Here is a 16,606-nt window from a genome sequence, read left to right as displayed (position 1 = left end):
AAATGTCAAGGAGGAAGGCCGCCCAGCCCAGCCCAGCCCAGCCCAGCCCAGCAGGCTTCTCCAGGACTGATAGAAAAACCACTTCTCTGTGGCTGGATTTAAAATCAATCAATAGAGACAGCAAGAGAAGAGACAGAGGCCAACACTGACCTTTAAGTCAAAGGCAACTGAAATGATTCACATTTGTGACTAATTATCTCTTTCTTAATCTTTACGTTCGGCTCTGCCTGAACAGGAGCTGTCTTCTAAGTGGCGGAGACATAGGACCCGAGTTGGGACTTGGTGTATCCAGATTGAGAGGAGCTGTTTTCTGCGTGTGTTTACGTGTTTAAACAACTGACATTAGTCATGCTTTTAAAGTGCACATAAAAAGTTTAAGCTTCCTGAATCTTATGAAGAAAAATAATAAAAGGATGTCTGCATTATTTTTTTAAAACCCCAAATCTCTTTAAACTGTCTTAAAAGTATGCACTACTTGGATACAGAATAATATTGTCAACCTGAACCAAGATGTGATGCATTTTTATGTTACTTTCCCATCAAGAGGGATGAATTACGCTTTAGAATAATAACACATAGGTACCTGTATAAATTTAATAAACATTTATGACTCTGCCTTACTCTGTGCTGGTCACTAGGCACGGTATAAACAACTTATTTAGTCCTCACAACAATGCCATAAGGCTTGGTCCTACTGCCCCTGTTTTACGGAAAAGGAAACAAAAACACAGAGAGGTCAGGCATCTCGGAAGTGGCTCTGCTGTGCACCGAACCCTGGCAGTCTCTTCTAAGGGCCATGACCTTGGCCACTACCCTATGCTGCCCGCTACACACTATGGGCTAAGTGCTTTACACGTGTCCGTGTAAACCATTCAATACCCTTGTCTGGTAAGTCATGCTTCTGTTCTGTTTTACAGATAAGAAAACTGAGGCACAGTTGAGCAAAGAAGCTTGCTCAAAACCACGCAGCAAATGAGAGCTGGGACTCTGACTTCACTAAGATGTCACCCTGTTAGTGACTCACTGTCCTCCTCAACACCTCCCGTGTCCTCTCTACCAATATGCCTTTGGTGAGAGGCAGGAAGGCAGCAGCCGCCTGTGTCTGTGCATTTGAAACTATCCTCTAATAACCGGACCTGGAACCTTGAACTCCACAGCCCCCAAACAGTATTGTATAAGAAGGAGAGGAGTTTAATTGTCTGATTGAATTCTGCCTTTCATAGAACACACCAGGAGGCTTAGTGGCAAATAACTTGGCTAAAGGGCACATATAACTACACCCAATTAAACCCCAAGCAATGGGGGTGGGAGGGAATGTCCTCAGAGCAATGGTTCTCAGAGGGTGCTGTGGCTCACGGTCCCCCCAGAAGATCGCCCAGGCCCTTTTAAGGGATCCACAAGGTCAAAATGATTTTCTCAATAACACTAAGCTGTTTTTGCCTTTTCCCTGGCATTCTGCACAGGTTGTACTGAGGCTACCTGACGGGCAATATCACAAGGGGCGAACGTGAGGCAGACAGGAGAACCCAGCCATCTTCTAGGACGCCAGACAGTGCGGAGATCTGCAAACACAGAAAGCGATGCCACTCTTCTTACTTCTTATTCTGGAAGTTATTTTTCATAAAACTACTATTTGTAGTTGTAACTAATGAGCACCAAGGAGAAAAAATGCTATCTGTGCTAATATGCAATAGACTTATTATTTAAATGAGTTAACACACATCTTAAAGCGTCTCAGATTTAATTTCTAATATGGTAAAGATAGAACCCAAATAAGCAAGACTTTTTACAAGCGTGAAGGGGTCCTGAGACCTGCCGGGGGGGACTGATATGTGTGCTAATTGCAGGGCCCCCGCTGGCCGGTACCCTCTGCAGCCACTGCACTGCAGAGCTCAGCACAAAGCAGGGACTCGGGATTGTCATTTCACATGAAGGAATGTCCAGCTAGATGGTACTAGGCATCCCTTTAGGTACATGGATGGGCCCACCCACATGACGACGGAGCTCAGACACACATGGCTTACCTGGAAATAGTCTGTAATGAATGATCCAAGTTCACTCTTCAACAGCCTCCTGGGGAGAGAGAAACACGGTCAGCCTTTGACGGAACACCTCCTGCTGATTAGCTCACGGCACCTAATGATGACCATGTGGCACAGGGGCTGGGCCAGGCCTAAGAAAGGAGGCACTTTCCTAGGTCCTGGTAACTCTCTCTATTCCCCCAGTGTTATGGGGGAATTGCTGCGATGGGCACCCTATACCAGGGGTGTCCAACCTTCAGCCTGGGGACTGCATGCTGATTTTGGGAGGACTGTTTTGCTTATCTGTGGTGGCAGATATCATGACAAGTATGCATGGACCCCTTTTTTTGCTAATCCCCTTTCATTACTGTTTGTGCATTTAATGTATCACTCAAGGCAACTCTTTCAATGTGTAGAAGACAAAAAAAAAAAAAAAAGGTTGGACACCTCTGTTAGAAAATCTAGCTTACTCTGCAAAAGTAACAACCTAAAGAGAGCGGTCAAAAGAAATCGTAACTCCAAAAGAGTAGGCGGGGCAGTCCAAGGCACTTGGCTTGATATGAAGCAAAAAGCAACAAGGAAGAGAAAGGCCATCACCATTTTGCAATCCTCCACATCTACAGTGCACTTTATAGCTTAAAACACATTTTGCATCCATTCTTCCCTCAAGGATCGTGAAGTATGTGTGTGTGGAGGCAGGTGTTCATATTATTCTTACTCTACAGATAAAACCAAAAGTGAGGCCCAGAGAGGTCCCCCAAATAAGTCAGCGTCAAGATTTGAATCCAGGACTTCTGGAAATTCAACATCTTTTCCCATAATCCTACCCCATCTCTCCTCCAAATCCATCAAAGACGCTCCAACTTGAAATTCAACATGGCACCATGATTTGGGTGATCTTAGCACCCACCCCAAGGCAGTCTTCAAAGGGGAACACAGCAGGGTGAGGAGGAATAGAGATTTTATTTATCCATCAACAAACAAGTACTGAGCTACACATTACTCTAGCATCAAAAGTACAAGGTGACCACAGAAAGCAAGGGGTGTACTCTAGGACATGTCACTCTTGGGGGTTGGTGGATACATAGCTCATTAATAATATACTCACAAGATAATTTCAAAGAATCTTAAGTGCCAAAAAAGTAGGGATTTTGGAATGAGGTCTCCGTCTCCCTATGACAAATAATGGGGCCAGCCCTGCTCTTCTTTCTTTCCTTTGATCCAGACAAGGTGAGGAAGCTAAAAACAAGAATAACTGGCTCCCCAGATCCAATACATTCCACAGGGAGTCAACTCTCAAGACTTCAAATGCCTTCCTGTTCTCATCCCACCCGCCACGGTTATTAAGGAGCAAATGCTCAAGGTCCTGACAACTCTTGCTGGGTCTGACCTCCCAGAACATGTTCACACAAGTCACTGAAGGATAAATAGGAGGCCACCGCAAGATGTTCTGTGCAGAAAACAGGGTAGGAATGAGACAGAAGACAGATATGCCCATCATCTAACTTACTGTGCTGGAAAGAGCCCTGCAGAGCTGCAAACATACACTGGACAAGGAAGATGAAAGATGTGTCCACTGGAGATGCTGCATTTTGAGAATGCAGCCATTTTCATGAGATGCTGCCAATTTCATGGCAGGCTCCTGGAGGGCCACCCATCAACACAACTGGGGGAGCTCCCAGAAGTGGGCAAGTCTGGTCAGAGACAGGGAAGCCTTCATCAGAAGTCACTGAGCTAAGAGTAGGTTGGGCTGTGCTGGTCTTCAAGGCAGAGGCATCTCTTAGGTGGGAAATAGCAACCCAGTGGGCCCACCCACGACAGGTGAAAAATTTGGAACAGGAAGAGATAAAGAGTCTACTTCTGACCACAAGAGACAGAAACACCCTAAAAAAGTCTTGGTGGCTATTAGGAAATCTCAAAACCACAAGTGAGGCCAGATGTGGCAACTCACACCTGTAATCCCAACACTTTGGGAGGTTGAGCAGGAGGATTGCTCAAAGACAGGAGCTGTGTGTCGTCCCCTCTCCATCCCCTAGCCTCTCACCCCGCACCAGTAAGAGACTGGAGAAGCTAGCTGTTGACGCTGGAAATTAAGTTGTGCAACAAAACCTTTTGGCCAACCTTATTCCCTGAAATCAAGGGAGATGCTGATGCCACAGATGCCACTTTCCACCCCCTGACTCCAGCCCAGTCTGTGGACCTTGTATAAAGTGTTCAGCATTGACAGCTCCATTTCCACACACAGTAGCACCTCCATAGTTGACCACCTCCCTAAGTTGACTTAAGCTTCATAGACTGGACATGCACCAGGTATCAGTAGGAGGCTTAGTTCCTCATATTGACCACCTCTGTACATTGACCAGTTTGTTTTAGCCCTCGCTTGGTCAACTTATAGAGGTTCTACTATATATGCCTTTCACACTCATCAAGAAACTCTAGAAGAACACCCAAGAAGCTATTATTACAATATTTATCTTTGGGAAGGGGGATTGGGAACTGGATTCCTGGGATACAGGGGTGGGAGACTCTCCACTGTATACCTTGTTACGTATTTAAGATTTTTTGAACCATGTAAATACAATCTTATTCAAAAATAATTTTTTAAAAGATTCTAAAGTTGACAATAACCACAACTAAAGTTACTATAGATGGTCTGAAGCCAAGAAAAAATTGTGGGAGTGAGTCTCTATCAAGGTCATAGCATCAGACTGTTCAGGGAAGACAGAGAATGCTATGAGTCCTGAGAACCTGCCCATCTAACCGCCTCCCCCCTCCCAAAAACTGGGGCCCTGAGAACCTTCATTCCCACATTACAGAGTAAAAAGGGGAGGAAAGGGGCCAGGGATCTACCCACAGACTGGCCTAAGCCAACCTGAGGGTAGACCACAGCTGAGTCATGTTGCAAATCTACTATCTACGACCATACTCTGTGTTTATTCTGCTTGCATCGGGTTACAAGGAAACAGCGCTTTTGAAAAACTCTATTCTTATTTCTGCTGAACTAAGAAAAGGGGATTTTACATACCTCTCTGCTGACACGCCATCCCCAGTGGAACCTGGCAGAAGTTTCCCCACTTAAGAGCCATACTCTCCTTAATCCCCCTAAAGAGGAAGAGCAACTCACAGAGAACAGAAACCCCGTTAATTGATCATAACCATTTACTGAAACCTGTTGTGTGTTAGACATGGCACCAAGATGCTAGCAAAGAAGGATGGCGCTGAGCTCGGACGATGATCTCTCCCTGTCTGGGCCTCTCTCGTGAGGTACAGGAGGTTCATCTTACCCAAAAGATGAGTGTAAACAGCATCAAGGCATTGGATAGACCGAGGCCAACATCCCAGAGTGACAAATTCACCCTGCAACCCTACTCACCAATTTTACCAACTGGTAAAGGACAAGAAACAAGAGCAAAGCAGGAGAGAGACAGCCGAATTAAAGAGCCTGTAGTTTGAGGTTCCCTAGATACAAAGAAGAAAAAATCCTAGTTGTCGATACCTGGGACATGTGTCCCATGAGGCTCAGGCCTAGAAGCTGGCAGCCTCCCTCCCACTTTTCCCACTCTTTCCTACGGCTCCTTCCTTGCCAACAGAAAAGCAATTACTTGTTGGAAAAAACAATTAATCATCATAATAAGGAATAAACAAATTGCTCCCACAATGGAGTCTTTTTTTCTTCCAGTTAACATTTACTGTGCACTTGCTGGGAGCCAGACACTGTTGTCAGTGACCTATGTGTTTCTACATTTAAGCCTAAAACAGAACTGAAAGGTAGTAACAGTCTCACTTTTTATAGGCAAGGAAACTGACCACAACAAGCACAGGCCAGAGATGACAGGCGCCTTGTTGAACTATCTGGGTGTGAGTCCCGACAGCCACTTAGCAGCTGTTGTTAGCAACGGCCTGGGCAGATGCACTGGCTCTTCATACTTCGGTCTCCTCCAATAGAACTGAGGAATGAAGATGATGCGGATGCCTACCTCACAGGATACGGCAAGGGTAAGATGAGTGCATCCCTGTCAAGTTCCAAGAACGGTGCAAGGCCTGGTGAGTATCATTAGCTACTACGATTTCACCCAGGTCTGTTGGACTCCAGAACCCACACTCCTGAAGACCCCCGGGCACTGCTCCTCAGCATCTTCTTACAAGCACAGTCAAACTAGCAGGTCTTATGCCTGGGACTGAGGACTCAGGGGAAATGCATAGGCAGGGAGAAGGATGTCAGGGCCAGAACAGCCTGGGGGAGAAGGGAGGAAAACGGAGACAGAGCTTTGGAGAAAAGGATTGTAGGTCCTGGAGACTAACATGAAAGCAACCCCTGGGCATCAGTGCCTCCCCCCCAATCTGTTTCACAGACTGGACTTTCCATGCCCAGTTTCGTCTCAAAATAGAAGTCTGCTGCTAATAATTACCACCACCACCACCACGAGGCTCTGTGCTAGGAGGAGGAAGCTGGGAGCTGGGAGTAATGGGAAGGGGACACTGATGCGGGGTCAGGCCACAAAAAAGGGAAACAGAGCGTGAAGTTCAGTCAGGAGCCAAAAGGAGCCATAATATGGGGAAAAATGGGGAACCATTCACTGGCCTGTATTATCTCACCCCTTCTCCCTCCCAGGCTGACCAGCTACCACCCCCATTGACAGGATTTCCTGTTATTACACAGACCTGCTATCTTACTCCTCACCGTCTTTTAACTCAACTTCCCACTTCTCTAGGTTTCAAGGTAAGTAATGGAGGCACTACGAGCGGAATTCTAACTGCGGAGAGGCTCGGGGGCAGCAGGATGGCAGGCAGAGCAGGCAAGGGCAGGCACGATGGAGACAAACTACCTCCGATTTGAGGCACACGCTCCCTTGAGGCAGCAAAAGCCCTCTGTTTGCCCCAGTCCTCTTCCCAAGCAAGGTGGCAGAGCATGGGGCAGCTTGGAGGCGAGTGCTGCAGCTTGGCCAGGGTGAGCCCAGACAGCCCCATCAGCTGTTAAATATTTCTGTGCCATTTGGCAAATAGGGGCTGCCCCAAGCACCCAAGCATCCCACCCTGGTTCCTTTGCGAGATCCACCCAGACCATCGCGAGATCCAGCCATAGCGACCCTCCAGGCTCCTGTGCCCAACACTCATCCAGCCTGGTAGAGCGAGTCTCTGAAGACCACCCACATCACTTCTCCAAGAGGACCTGTTTTCAGAAGGCAGCATCTTTTAAGCAGCAACATACCAAAATGGCCTCTCTCGTCCTCTGATCCATCCTGCAGGGCCCCATGGGAGGTGGTGTCTGTGACTTATGACATACTAGTACTCCCACCTTCCTGTTGTCTGTACTCTGTGGGTGGCCGTTGGGACAGTGAGAAACACACAGGAGACTGACAAGGAGCATTTACTGAGTTCCAATATGTGGCACGCACTATCCCAGGCTGTTTCACGCAGTGTCTCAAATTCTCCAACAGCCTCTCAGGTAGGAATTTATCCTCGTTTTGTGGGTGGCAAAAATGATGCTCAGAGCCTTGCTGGGGACACACACTGGCAGATCCCAACTCAAACAGAGGCCACCCTGGATGCAGGCCTCCCACGCCACAGGGCAACAGGGCAGGCTGCAAGGAAAGGAAGCCAGGTCTTGGTGCCCCTGCCAGGTTCCACGCCAGACCACAGATCTAGCTTCGCCAGATCACGGACTTCTCCCGGGAGGCCAGACACCTGGGTTTTCAGATGAGATGTTCAGATTTCAAAACAACTTTTAAGCCAAACATCTCATGGGCCAGCCCCATGGGTTTCTGACTTGCCACTTCCCTCTCTGTCCACCCTTCTTACCCAAACCAAGTCTGTCTCCCAGCCACCGCAGGCGCAAAGTAGCAACACGCAATCGGGCAGGGTCATCTGGGCTACAAAGAGCAGACCTCAGCTTACCCTTTCCAAACCAGGCTCCTCAGAAGACGATACCTCCTGGCCTATTGGCAAACCCACATCAAGCCTACATGTGGACAGTGCCAGCTCAGTGTGCCTCTTGCAGCCTACTAAGTCTTTAAGAACACAGGAGGCTTGGGTTCAAATCCCAGCTCAGGCGCTGACTCAGTAAGTGACACTGGGTGAGGTTTTCCTCCTCTTTGGGCCTGTACTTCCCTCATCAGGCAGGGACAGGGCACCTCTGTCACAGAGGTGCGCTCAGTTGTAAGAGCTCACTTAGGAGAAGCACTCAGAACAGGGCCTGACACACACAAACCACTAAGCCAGTGTCCCCTCTAATCCCTGCCTCTTGGAACTGGGCCTCAGACTGGTCTCTCCGCCAGCCTGTGGGCCGGATCGGGCTGCCCCCTGCCCCCGTCAAGACCTTTCCCCCAGCTGTGGGTCCTATGCAGTCCACAGGCTTTGTAAAAGAGATGGAAAAATCTGAGGTGGCTCTCCCTTTGGGATTCGAGGGCCCAAGTGACTCAGAAGGAGAACATGTCAACTCAGACCCATCAGAGCTCAAGCACAATTCTTAGAACCTCCTCTTTCCTTGCAAAGTCTCTGGGGTTTCCTTCACACCGCCTCCTCCCTCCCGACAAGAACAGAAGCAGGGTGGCTGGAGAAAGAAGGAAAATGTGCGTTTCCTGCCTCAGGCCAGCTGCAGATAACTCATCTCTGGCTTCCGGAAACCTCAGGCTCTGAGCATTTATTTCTGCAGAGAAAAAGTCCTCCCAGGGAGTTGGAGGGGTGGGAGGGCCTGGCGGGAGTGATGGTAAGAAAGTTACATCCTCAGCTGCCCTTCTGCCTGCTCCTCACTTGTTTGCCCTACAGATTTCAACCCAGATACCATTTTCCCCTGAATTTATTTATGTGCCTAGTGCCCCCCCCACCCCGATTCTGCTCTCACCCCCTTAAAGCATCCTAGGATATCTGTCTGCAAAGATCCCCTCAGTCTGCTCCTTAAAAGCAAGAACCACTGAACTCATTGGCCACCCAGAACACGGCCCAGTACCTAGCAGAGCATCATCCTATAAATAAAAGGATTAATGACCCCTCCTAGGACACGGAACAATCAGAAAGTGAGAGCACTTCTACAGAACCTGCTTTGCAGAGGTTCTTATATGAACCAATAAACATAAATCCTGGGGTTTTTTCCCTCCACACTTTTCCAGCTCCTCTTGATCCCATAAAATCAGCAGGCGAGTTGGCGAGAAGACTGTTTAGGAAGAGTGTGGGCTCCTGGGGCACAGAGCTTAGCCACCCTTGTTCTTGGAAAGGCTCATGAAACCCAAACCTCTAACCAGACTCATCCTCACTGCCAAAATGCAGCCACATCAGGGGTGAGGCTGGAGAGGGGCGTTAGAAACCACAGCGGCACCCCACAGAGAATTCAAACAAGAAGGCTCCCGCGGTCAGCCCCAGCTGTGGGAGATGGAAATTTTGGGGTGCCAGAAATACAGACTGTGATAACTGGCAGATTTAGCCAGAGTATGTCTACTCTGAAAAGTCATTGTCTTGCCTTCAGGGATGTAACAACGAGTAAGTTCCGCTTTCTAAAGCAGTTTCATTAGAACATATTCTGATTGATGGTTTTCATACTGATAGATTGTGCGCCCTGACTTTTATTGGGAGGAAGACTGGCTGCTATATTGAAGTGCGACATTTCTGACTGATTTATAAAGTGTGGAGACAGATGTATTTGGACCCAATACTGCGTTTCACAATGTGGCCATCCTCAGTCCCAACTTCTTCCTTATGGCAACCTCAAAGTCTGTCTACCAAAATTTAAACCGGAGTCCTTTTTCAATGACATGTCTCAAAAGAATAGCCCAGTTATGAGTAATGACTGCATACAGGACCCAGTTACATAAAACAGCTACCTTCCTGTTCCTCTTTTTGCATTGGCTAACACTTAAATAAGTGCCCATTTCCTAGGTATACGCTGACTCCACAACTAGAAAGCTGGCCAGGGATGGCCGGGATGGGCGGCCCAAGGAATCTAATTTAGGCTTCAGCTTCAGACTTGGATAATCCATCAACAAGTTTATTACCACTTGGCTTGAGTAGAATGAAGAACTGAGAAAGTCATTTCCTCTTGTTCTTTTCTCTGTGGAAAGAAGAAACAGCTGGCCCTCCTGGTTAGAACTTCGCCTCACCCAAACTTCAGGGCCAAGCATACTCTTTGAGGAGCCGGTCCCAGACTCTCCGGTTCAAAGCGAGCTCACCTCATCCAAACTGCTGGAGAAGTTCTTATATTCTGCAGTGCGCAGAGCCATTCATCACACTGCCCTGTGTTCTCATGCACGGTATTCACTGTCATTCATCACTTTATTATTCCTAAATGTTCACAGTGATAGGGATAATGGCCAACATTTATTAGGCATTTATTATATGCCAGATCCTGTCCTAAGGATGCTTTTAGCATTATCTCAATCCTCCTGACCACCCTGAGGTTGGTGCTGTTATTATTACCCTCATTTTATCAAAGAAAAAACAGACTTAGAAAAACAAAGTAACTTTGCTCAAGGTCATAGGGCTAGCCTAATCTTGATCCCCAGTCTCGGACTCCAGAAGCTATTCTCCCATGTTAAAAAAAAATTCTGTGGAGCCTAGCACAGATCTTCCTGCAAAACGGACTGTCACAATTGATTGAAAAATGGGCTTGAGAACAACTTAGCCTTCTCTCCTCCCATTTCTTCTTTCCAACATTCCTACTACCCCGTGCCTACAACCACATTCCCCACTGGGCATGCCTCTAATCTGTTGAGTTGATGGATCTATTCTACAAACAAATCTTATGAAAGGAAAAAGATGAGAAAAGGAAAATCAAAACCCAAAAGTCAGACTGGGCGCAGTGGCTCCTGCCTCTAACCCTAGCACTCTGGGAGGCTAAAGCAGGTGGATTGCCTGAGCTCACAAGTTCAAGACCAGCATGAGCAAGAGTGAGACCCCATCTCTATAAAAACAGAAAAATTAGCCAGGCATTATACTGGGAACCTGCAGTCTCAGCTACTCAGGAGGCTGAGGCAAGAGGGGGGCTTAAGCCCAGGAGTTTGAGGCGATACCACAGTACTCCATCAAGGCCAACGGAGTAAGACTCTGTCTTGGAGATAAACATAAACAAACAAAAAATCTGAGGGTCTATTCAAATGCAACCAGAAAGCAGCATGTCCATCTCAGTGCTTTAGATACTGAATTAAGGGCGGCTGCGTCTAATTCCATGTAGAAACTTTCAGATGTGGGAGCACATGCAGGTCATGGCTTTATTCACCTGGGGATGTCTAGGTCACATCAACGCCTGCCTGGGATGCACTTCACGCTCTCAGTTATACTCTGAGCCTGATGTGAAAGCTGATCTCCATTCTGGCCACTATATGACCGAAGGCCAGAAAATAGAAAGTGCTGAAATCTGGGGAGTGAAAGCTCGGATTTTTTAAAACTTTGGTTTATTCTGGGTTTTATTCACATCTGAGCAAATAATGTTAATAGCTTCAAACCCCAATTGCAGGCATTTGCCACCAGTCTGAAAAAATCACACAAAACAGAGAGGAATCTCTAGTGGCATCCCTAACCCTAACCCATAACCCCTAACCCTACCTCTCACCCTAGAAAAGAGGGCTGTGGGAGTGCTGGGCTTCTCAGGAGGGGTGTCAATCACAGGGGGTGATAAGAGAGGCCTCAAGAAAGGAATGATGGCAGAAAAAAAGACCAGAAACCATCAGCTCAACCCTCCTCCCAACAAAAATCTTCTCTCTCTGATGTTACAGTACAGTGTAAAGAATGAAGGGGTTGCTATGTGTCCCTTCAAATTTGCATGTTGAAACCTTAACCCCTAATATGGTGAGACACAGAGACCCGGCCTTTGAGGGATGATTAGCATTAGAGGGCAGGGCCTTCATGATTAGTGTCCTGTAGGAAGGGACACCAGAGAGCTTACTTTCGTTCCTGCAAACACAAAGAAGAAGTCACAGGGGCACAAGCTGAGATGCTGGCCGCCTACAAAGCCAAAAAGTAGGCCCTTGCCAGTAACTAAACTGGCCAGCACCTTGATCTTGGACTTTCAGCCTCCTCAACATTGAGCAATAAATTTCTGTTGTTTACGCCACCGACTCTGCAGTGTTTTTTATGGCAGCCTATGCTGACTTGTAACAGATGTCTAAATCAGAGAGGAGTTCAAATCCTGCCCCACTGTTCCCAGCTGTGTGACCTTGGACAAGGTCGATAGTTTCTCTTACCTATAATTTTCTCCTCTGTCAAGGACCCATATAACAAAGGGCTGTGAGGAGGGTGAATGCATTGATGTCTGGAGAAGGTGCCTCACGATTTCTGGGACTCACCCCCCAGTAGCAACGCCTCCCACGCACGTAAGGCTGGTCCCGTGACCGGGTAGGTTTGCTGGCCACTCAGTCCACACATGTGTTTTGTTTGGCCTGCACCAATGTTTGGGGAAATTTGGATTATTTACCAACATTTAAAAGTCAGGAAATTTCACATAAAACTCTCAATTTCCGGTTCTTCTTGAGAAATAAGACAATATGTCACTGGACCTGTGTCCTGCGGGGGTAATCTGCTTTGACAGAGGGTGAGATTTCACCGCTGGGCACCCAGGCCAGCTGTCCCCAGTTAGAAGGGCTGCCTGGCACCTGAAAGCTTCCAGACTTAGCAGCCCCAGGGTTAACAGGGCCGGTGACATCTGGTTTGGCCCAGACTTCTCCTAGCTGCCCACAAACAGAGCTTTTAAGCATAATTTCAAGATCAGCCTCCCGAAGTGAGAAACAATTAGCATGTTCCTGAGTCACTGTTTTATTTATTTATACTTCTATTGTGAGCTAAAGAACCTCCTGGAAAGGCCAGGATCTTAGTAGTTCTTGGAGGAAAATTGAGCACTCTCAGCAGGGGGTTGGCTGACCTAACTTTGGCCCCATCATTCAACTTCTTGGGGGCCTCAGTTTCCTCCTTTGTAGAATGAGGGTTTGAGCTAGGTGATCACTTCTGTCCCTTTCTAAATTTATGAAAGTATAATGTGAAATTCAAGCACATGGGTAGAAATTTAACACAGTTCTGTTTACTTATGAGCTCTAAAGGTTTTAAGGGGAGCAGAGCCCTTAAAACACCTCATTTACCCTTAACACAGGCCTTAACTAAACGTAAACAGGACCTGAATAATGGCCTTGTTTATTGCTCTGCCCGCTCCAGGGCGGGGTCTTTAGCCTTGATGTTCTGCACTTAACACACCTACAGAGGAATGAACACCAGGGCATTAATAGCCCTGATGGTTCAACTTTCTATCAAGAAGAGCTCTGGGACCTGCCCAACTTTCTGCCCTCATTTCACCAAAACACAAACCTAACCCCATCTCTACCCAACCCAACTTCTGGGGGCACTACATATCTGGGTGGGCCTTCTTTTGGTTCCTTGCTCATTGTAACCCCAGGACCTTTGCACATGCAGGTTCTACCACCTGGAGCCCTGTTCACCTGGTTAATTCCCACTGACACTTTAGATCACAGCAATAGCATCATAACCACCATGCCTTCTGGGTAAGATGAAGTCACACAAACACATGCTTTCATCCCATCAACTGTCTCAGTTGCACTTTTACATTTATGCATGAGACTATCATCCCAATGCAAATTCTAAGAGGGCAGGTTCCACATTTGCCTCTATATTGCCTGGCCAACAGGGAGACACTCAACTTTATTTGTTGGTAAGCCACTTTGTAAAAGAATAGCAATGAACTCCTAAGCATTCTGGTTCCAACCACTAAGCCACATTGCCTGATACAGAGCCTAATGGCGAACACAGCACAGCAGACTAAATGACAGCTACCATCTACCAAGCCGCTACCTCCTGCCCCCTAAACCACACCATACACATGAACAAATAGACAAAGTATCTCTAGATCAAAAGTCAACATCTAAGAAGAGCAACATAATAACTTACGGAAAAAGCAATAAGAACCCAGCAGGAAAAACAAAACCCAGCAAAACTCAAGGCAAGACTCCTGGGTTGGGAGGTAGCCCCCTCTGCCTCAGCTCGGCCCACGGGGAGCAGCACCAGAGCTGGCTTGGCACGTACCTGATGTTTTCATTCAGCGCATAGAGCTCGTTGTTCTGTAAGCCGCCCCCTTTGAAAACGTTGATTACAGCAGTCTGGACACTGTAGGGAAAGAGAAAAACCTGGTCAGAGAATCTGCCTTCAGGGCCATTTCAACAAGCCCGCTCAGGGCCGAGGGGCCCGGAAATCCCTGCCACAAACAGGGCCACATTCCCCATCCCTGGAACCTACCATTTCCTTCTCAGCATTCTTGGAGAGGAAGGAAGACAAGCTCAAAGGACTCCGAAGTGGCCCCGGCTTTCTTACAGGCAGGCAGGCCTTCCTCCCTCACCTCCCCGGCCGCCCTGGGGGTGAGCGGTGACAATAAAGGGCAGGCAGTGGAATCTGCACTCAGGAAACCATGTGGCCAGCACCACTTGGCCTGGAAGGATCCAAAATGGCATTTACTGCAAGCAGGAGCTGACCTCTGAGGGGTTCTTTCACCCAGAACGCCACTGTCTCCTCTGGGGGGCTGGGAGGCCTGGGGGGAACATGCAGTGATAGTTCCTGACTTTTTAATATCACTTTGCTTGGCCCCTTTCCTTTTTGGTTTCCTTCGCAGACGATTCCATCCCCACTCCTGTGAGGTGTGCGGGCAGTAGGGGTTAGTCCCACCGGGCTTACCTCCACAGGCTCTGGGACCCCAGCCCTGTATTTCAGCAAAGCAGAGCTTATGACCCTATGTATATTCAGGGCCCAGGCCTCTTCTTTAAAGAACAAGAACCCATTTAACACCAAAACACTTCAGAGTTCCCGCTCCATCACCAACATTGCAGCTGTGCTTTCTGTGTTCGTTCATTGAAAAGAATCCATACTGACCCAAACTACAAAGAATTCAGCCATGCTTTAAAATAATGATGCATTTAATGTATCTGAAGAGTATCTGCATAGATTTGAAAAATGGTAGTCCACTAGAGTAGAAGACAGAATACTGCTTCAGTCTTCACTCAGCCCTGGGTGCCGGTAAGGTCATCTAGACACTTAATGAAACTCCTATCTCCTCTCCCAAGCACCTGTGGCTCACAGGTACACACAGTGTCCCATTTATGCCACTCATTTAACTTTTCACAGATACACGTCTTATCCTCCCAAGCGTGAAGGGGGTTACTTATATGAGTCCACTGTCAGATACTCTGAGAGTAGGGTCTGACCAGTCAGCATGAACAGGAACAGTAAATTCCAATCCAACTGCCCCATGGGCCAGTGATCTGCTTTTTTGCTACTAAAATAAGGAAGGATATCGGGCACAACTGGATGTAAGAAAACCTGCTCTCAGCGTCATTTGCCCCCTAGAATCACAGTGCCCAGAAGCAGAGATCCCAGGGGCAGAGGCAGCTCAGCCAGGGACCAGATGTCCCCGCCCTGCACCCGGCCGCCTCCTTTACCTGTTCCAGGCTGAGCTGGAGCTCAGCTGCAGAGCCTGCCGTGTGGCCTGGAATCGGGGCAGGTCGCTGAGCACCGGCGAGCTCATGAAGCGTGGTCTGGGCCTGCGGAAGGAGCCCATCTTGTGGAACTCGACAGGCAGAATGGGAGCGAAGCCGCGGGTCATAAGTCCAGGTGAGGGTTCAGCTTCGCCTCTAGGACCAGAAGGTTCCGACCGCCCAGAAAAAGGGCTTCTCCCAGGGTTGCCTTCCCCGCCCTCAGGCTTTCTTAAAACCACAAATTAGCCAACACCTGAAAAGAGAGGGCAGTTTTTACTGAAAACTCCTGGTCCGTGGAAGAGACTGCATCTTAGAGGAAGTTGGCTGGGACTTTCCAGCCAAACTATCTTAAAAACAACTCCGGGATCCAGTAATACAATAGCATCTAGTTTTTGAGGGTTCCCATTCCTAAGTTTTTATAGGTTTGTTTCTGGGCATAACAGTGTGGCCATCCCAAAGTGGGGAGACAGTACTGTGTGGCCAGGTTGAGGCCAGGGCTGCAGAAAAACGATATCTGAGCTGTGCATGACCCTGGTTCCCACGTGTACCCATCACTCTGGGCAGTGTCTGGGTGCCGGAAACCCACAATATTGTGCAATAAGAGATCAATTTTTTCTTTTGTTGGAGAAAGTATCTCACTATGTTACCCAGGCTGGAGTGCAGTGGCATGATCATAACTCAAAGAAGCCTCCAATTCCTGGGCCCAAGTGAACTTGTCCCCTCAGCCTCCTGAGGAGCTAGGATTACACGTGTGCACCACACCTGGTTTTTTCTTTTTTTGTTTTTTGGAAAGATAAGATCTTACTAGTTTGCTCATGTTGGTCTTAAACTCCTGACCTCAAGCAATCCTCTTGCCTGGGCCTCCCAAAATGCTGGGATCATAGGCATGAGCCACTGTGTCCGACTAGATATGACTTTTAAAAAATGCCTTCAGGAGAACATAAAAATTCCTTGTCCTGGTATCGGAGACACTCCCCGGTACAGCCTTGCCATGCCAGTCCATGTGTAGTGCTTGGTATTTCCCAAAGCATCAGCAACTCTTCACTCAGGCACAAACGCTCACCCTCCCTTCCCCGCCGTGTGCTCCTTCATTCTGTCAGGACCCTCTCACTGAGTGTTTACTATGTAGTGACC

General features: G+C 47.9%; 1 protein-coding gene across 1 annotated transcript in view; it reads right to left on the bottom strand.

Moving 5' to 3' along the window:
* The window catches only part of PRR5L (proline rich 5 like), a 53,290-nt gene extending 37,690 nt beyond the window's left edge, over positions 1-15,600 (bottom strand). The window contains exons 1-3 of the mRNA XM_003781235.1: positions 15,437-15,600; positions 14,034-14,114; positions 2,025-2,073 (exon numbers count right to left, since the gene is read on the bottom strand). Coding sequence (XP_003781283.1) covers positions 2,025-2,073; positions 14,034-14,114; positions 15,437-15,600 — 294 coding nt within the window. The remainder of the gene's footprint in view (positions 1-2,024; positions 2,074-14,033; positions 14,115-15,436) is intronic.
* Positions 15,601-16,606: the final 1,006 nt, after the last annotated feature.

Source organism: Otolemur garnettii, unplaced genomic scaffold (assembly GCF_000181295.1).
Source record: "Otolemur garnettii isolate 467f Iridium unplaced genomic scaffold, OtoGar3 scaffold00001, whole genome shotgun sequence".
Taxonomy (NCBI): Eukaryota; Metazoa; Chordata; class Mammalia; order Primates; family Galagidae; genus Otolemur; species Otolemur garnettii.
This window is presented reverse-complemented; position numbering and strand designations above follow the sequence as displayed.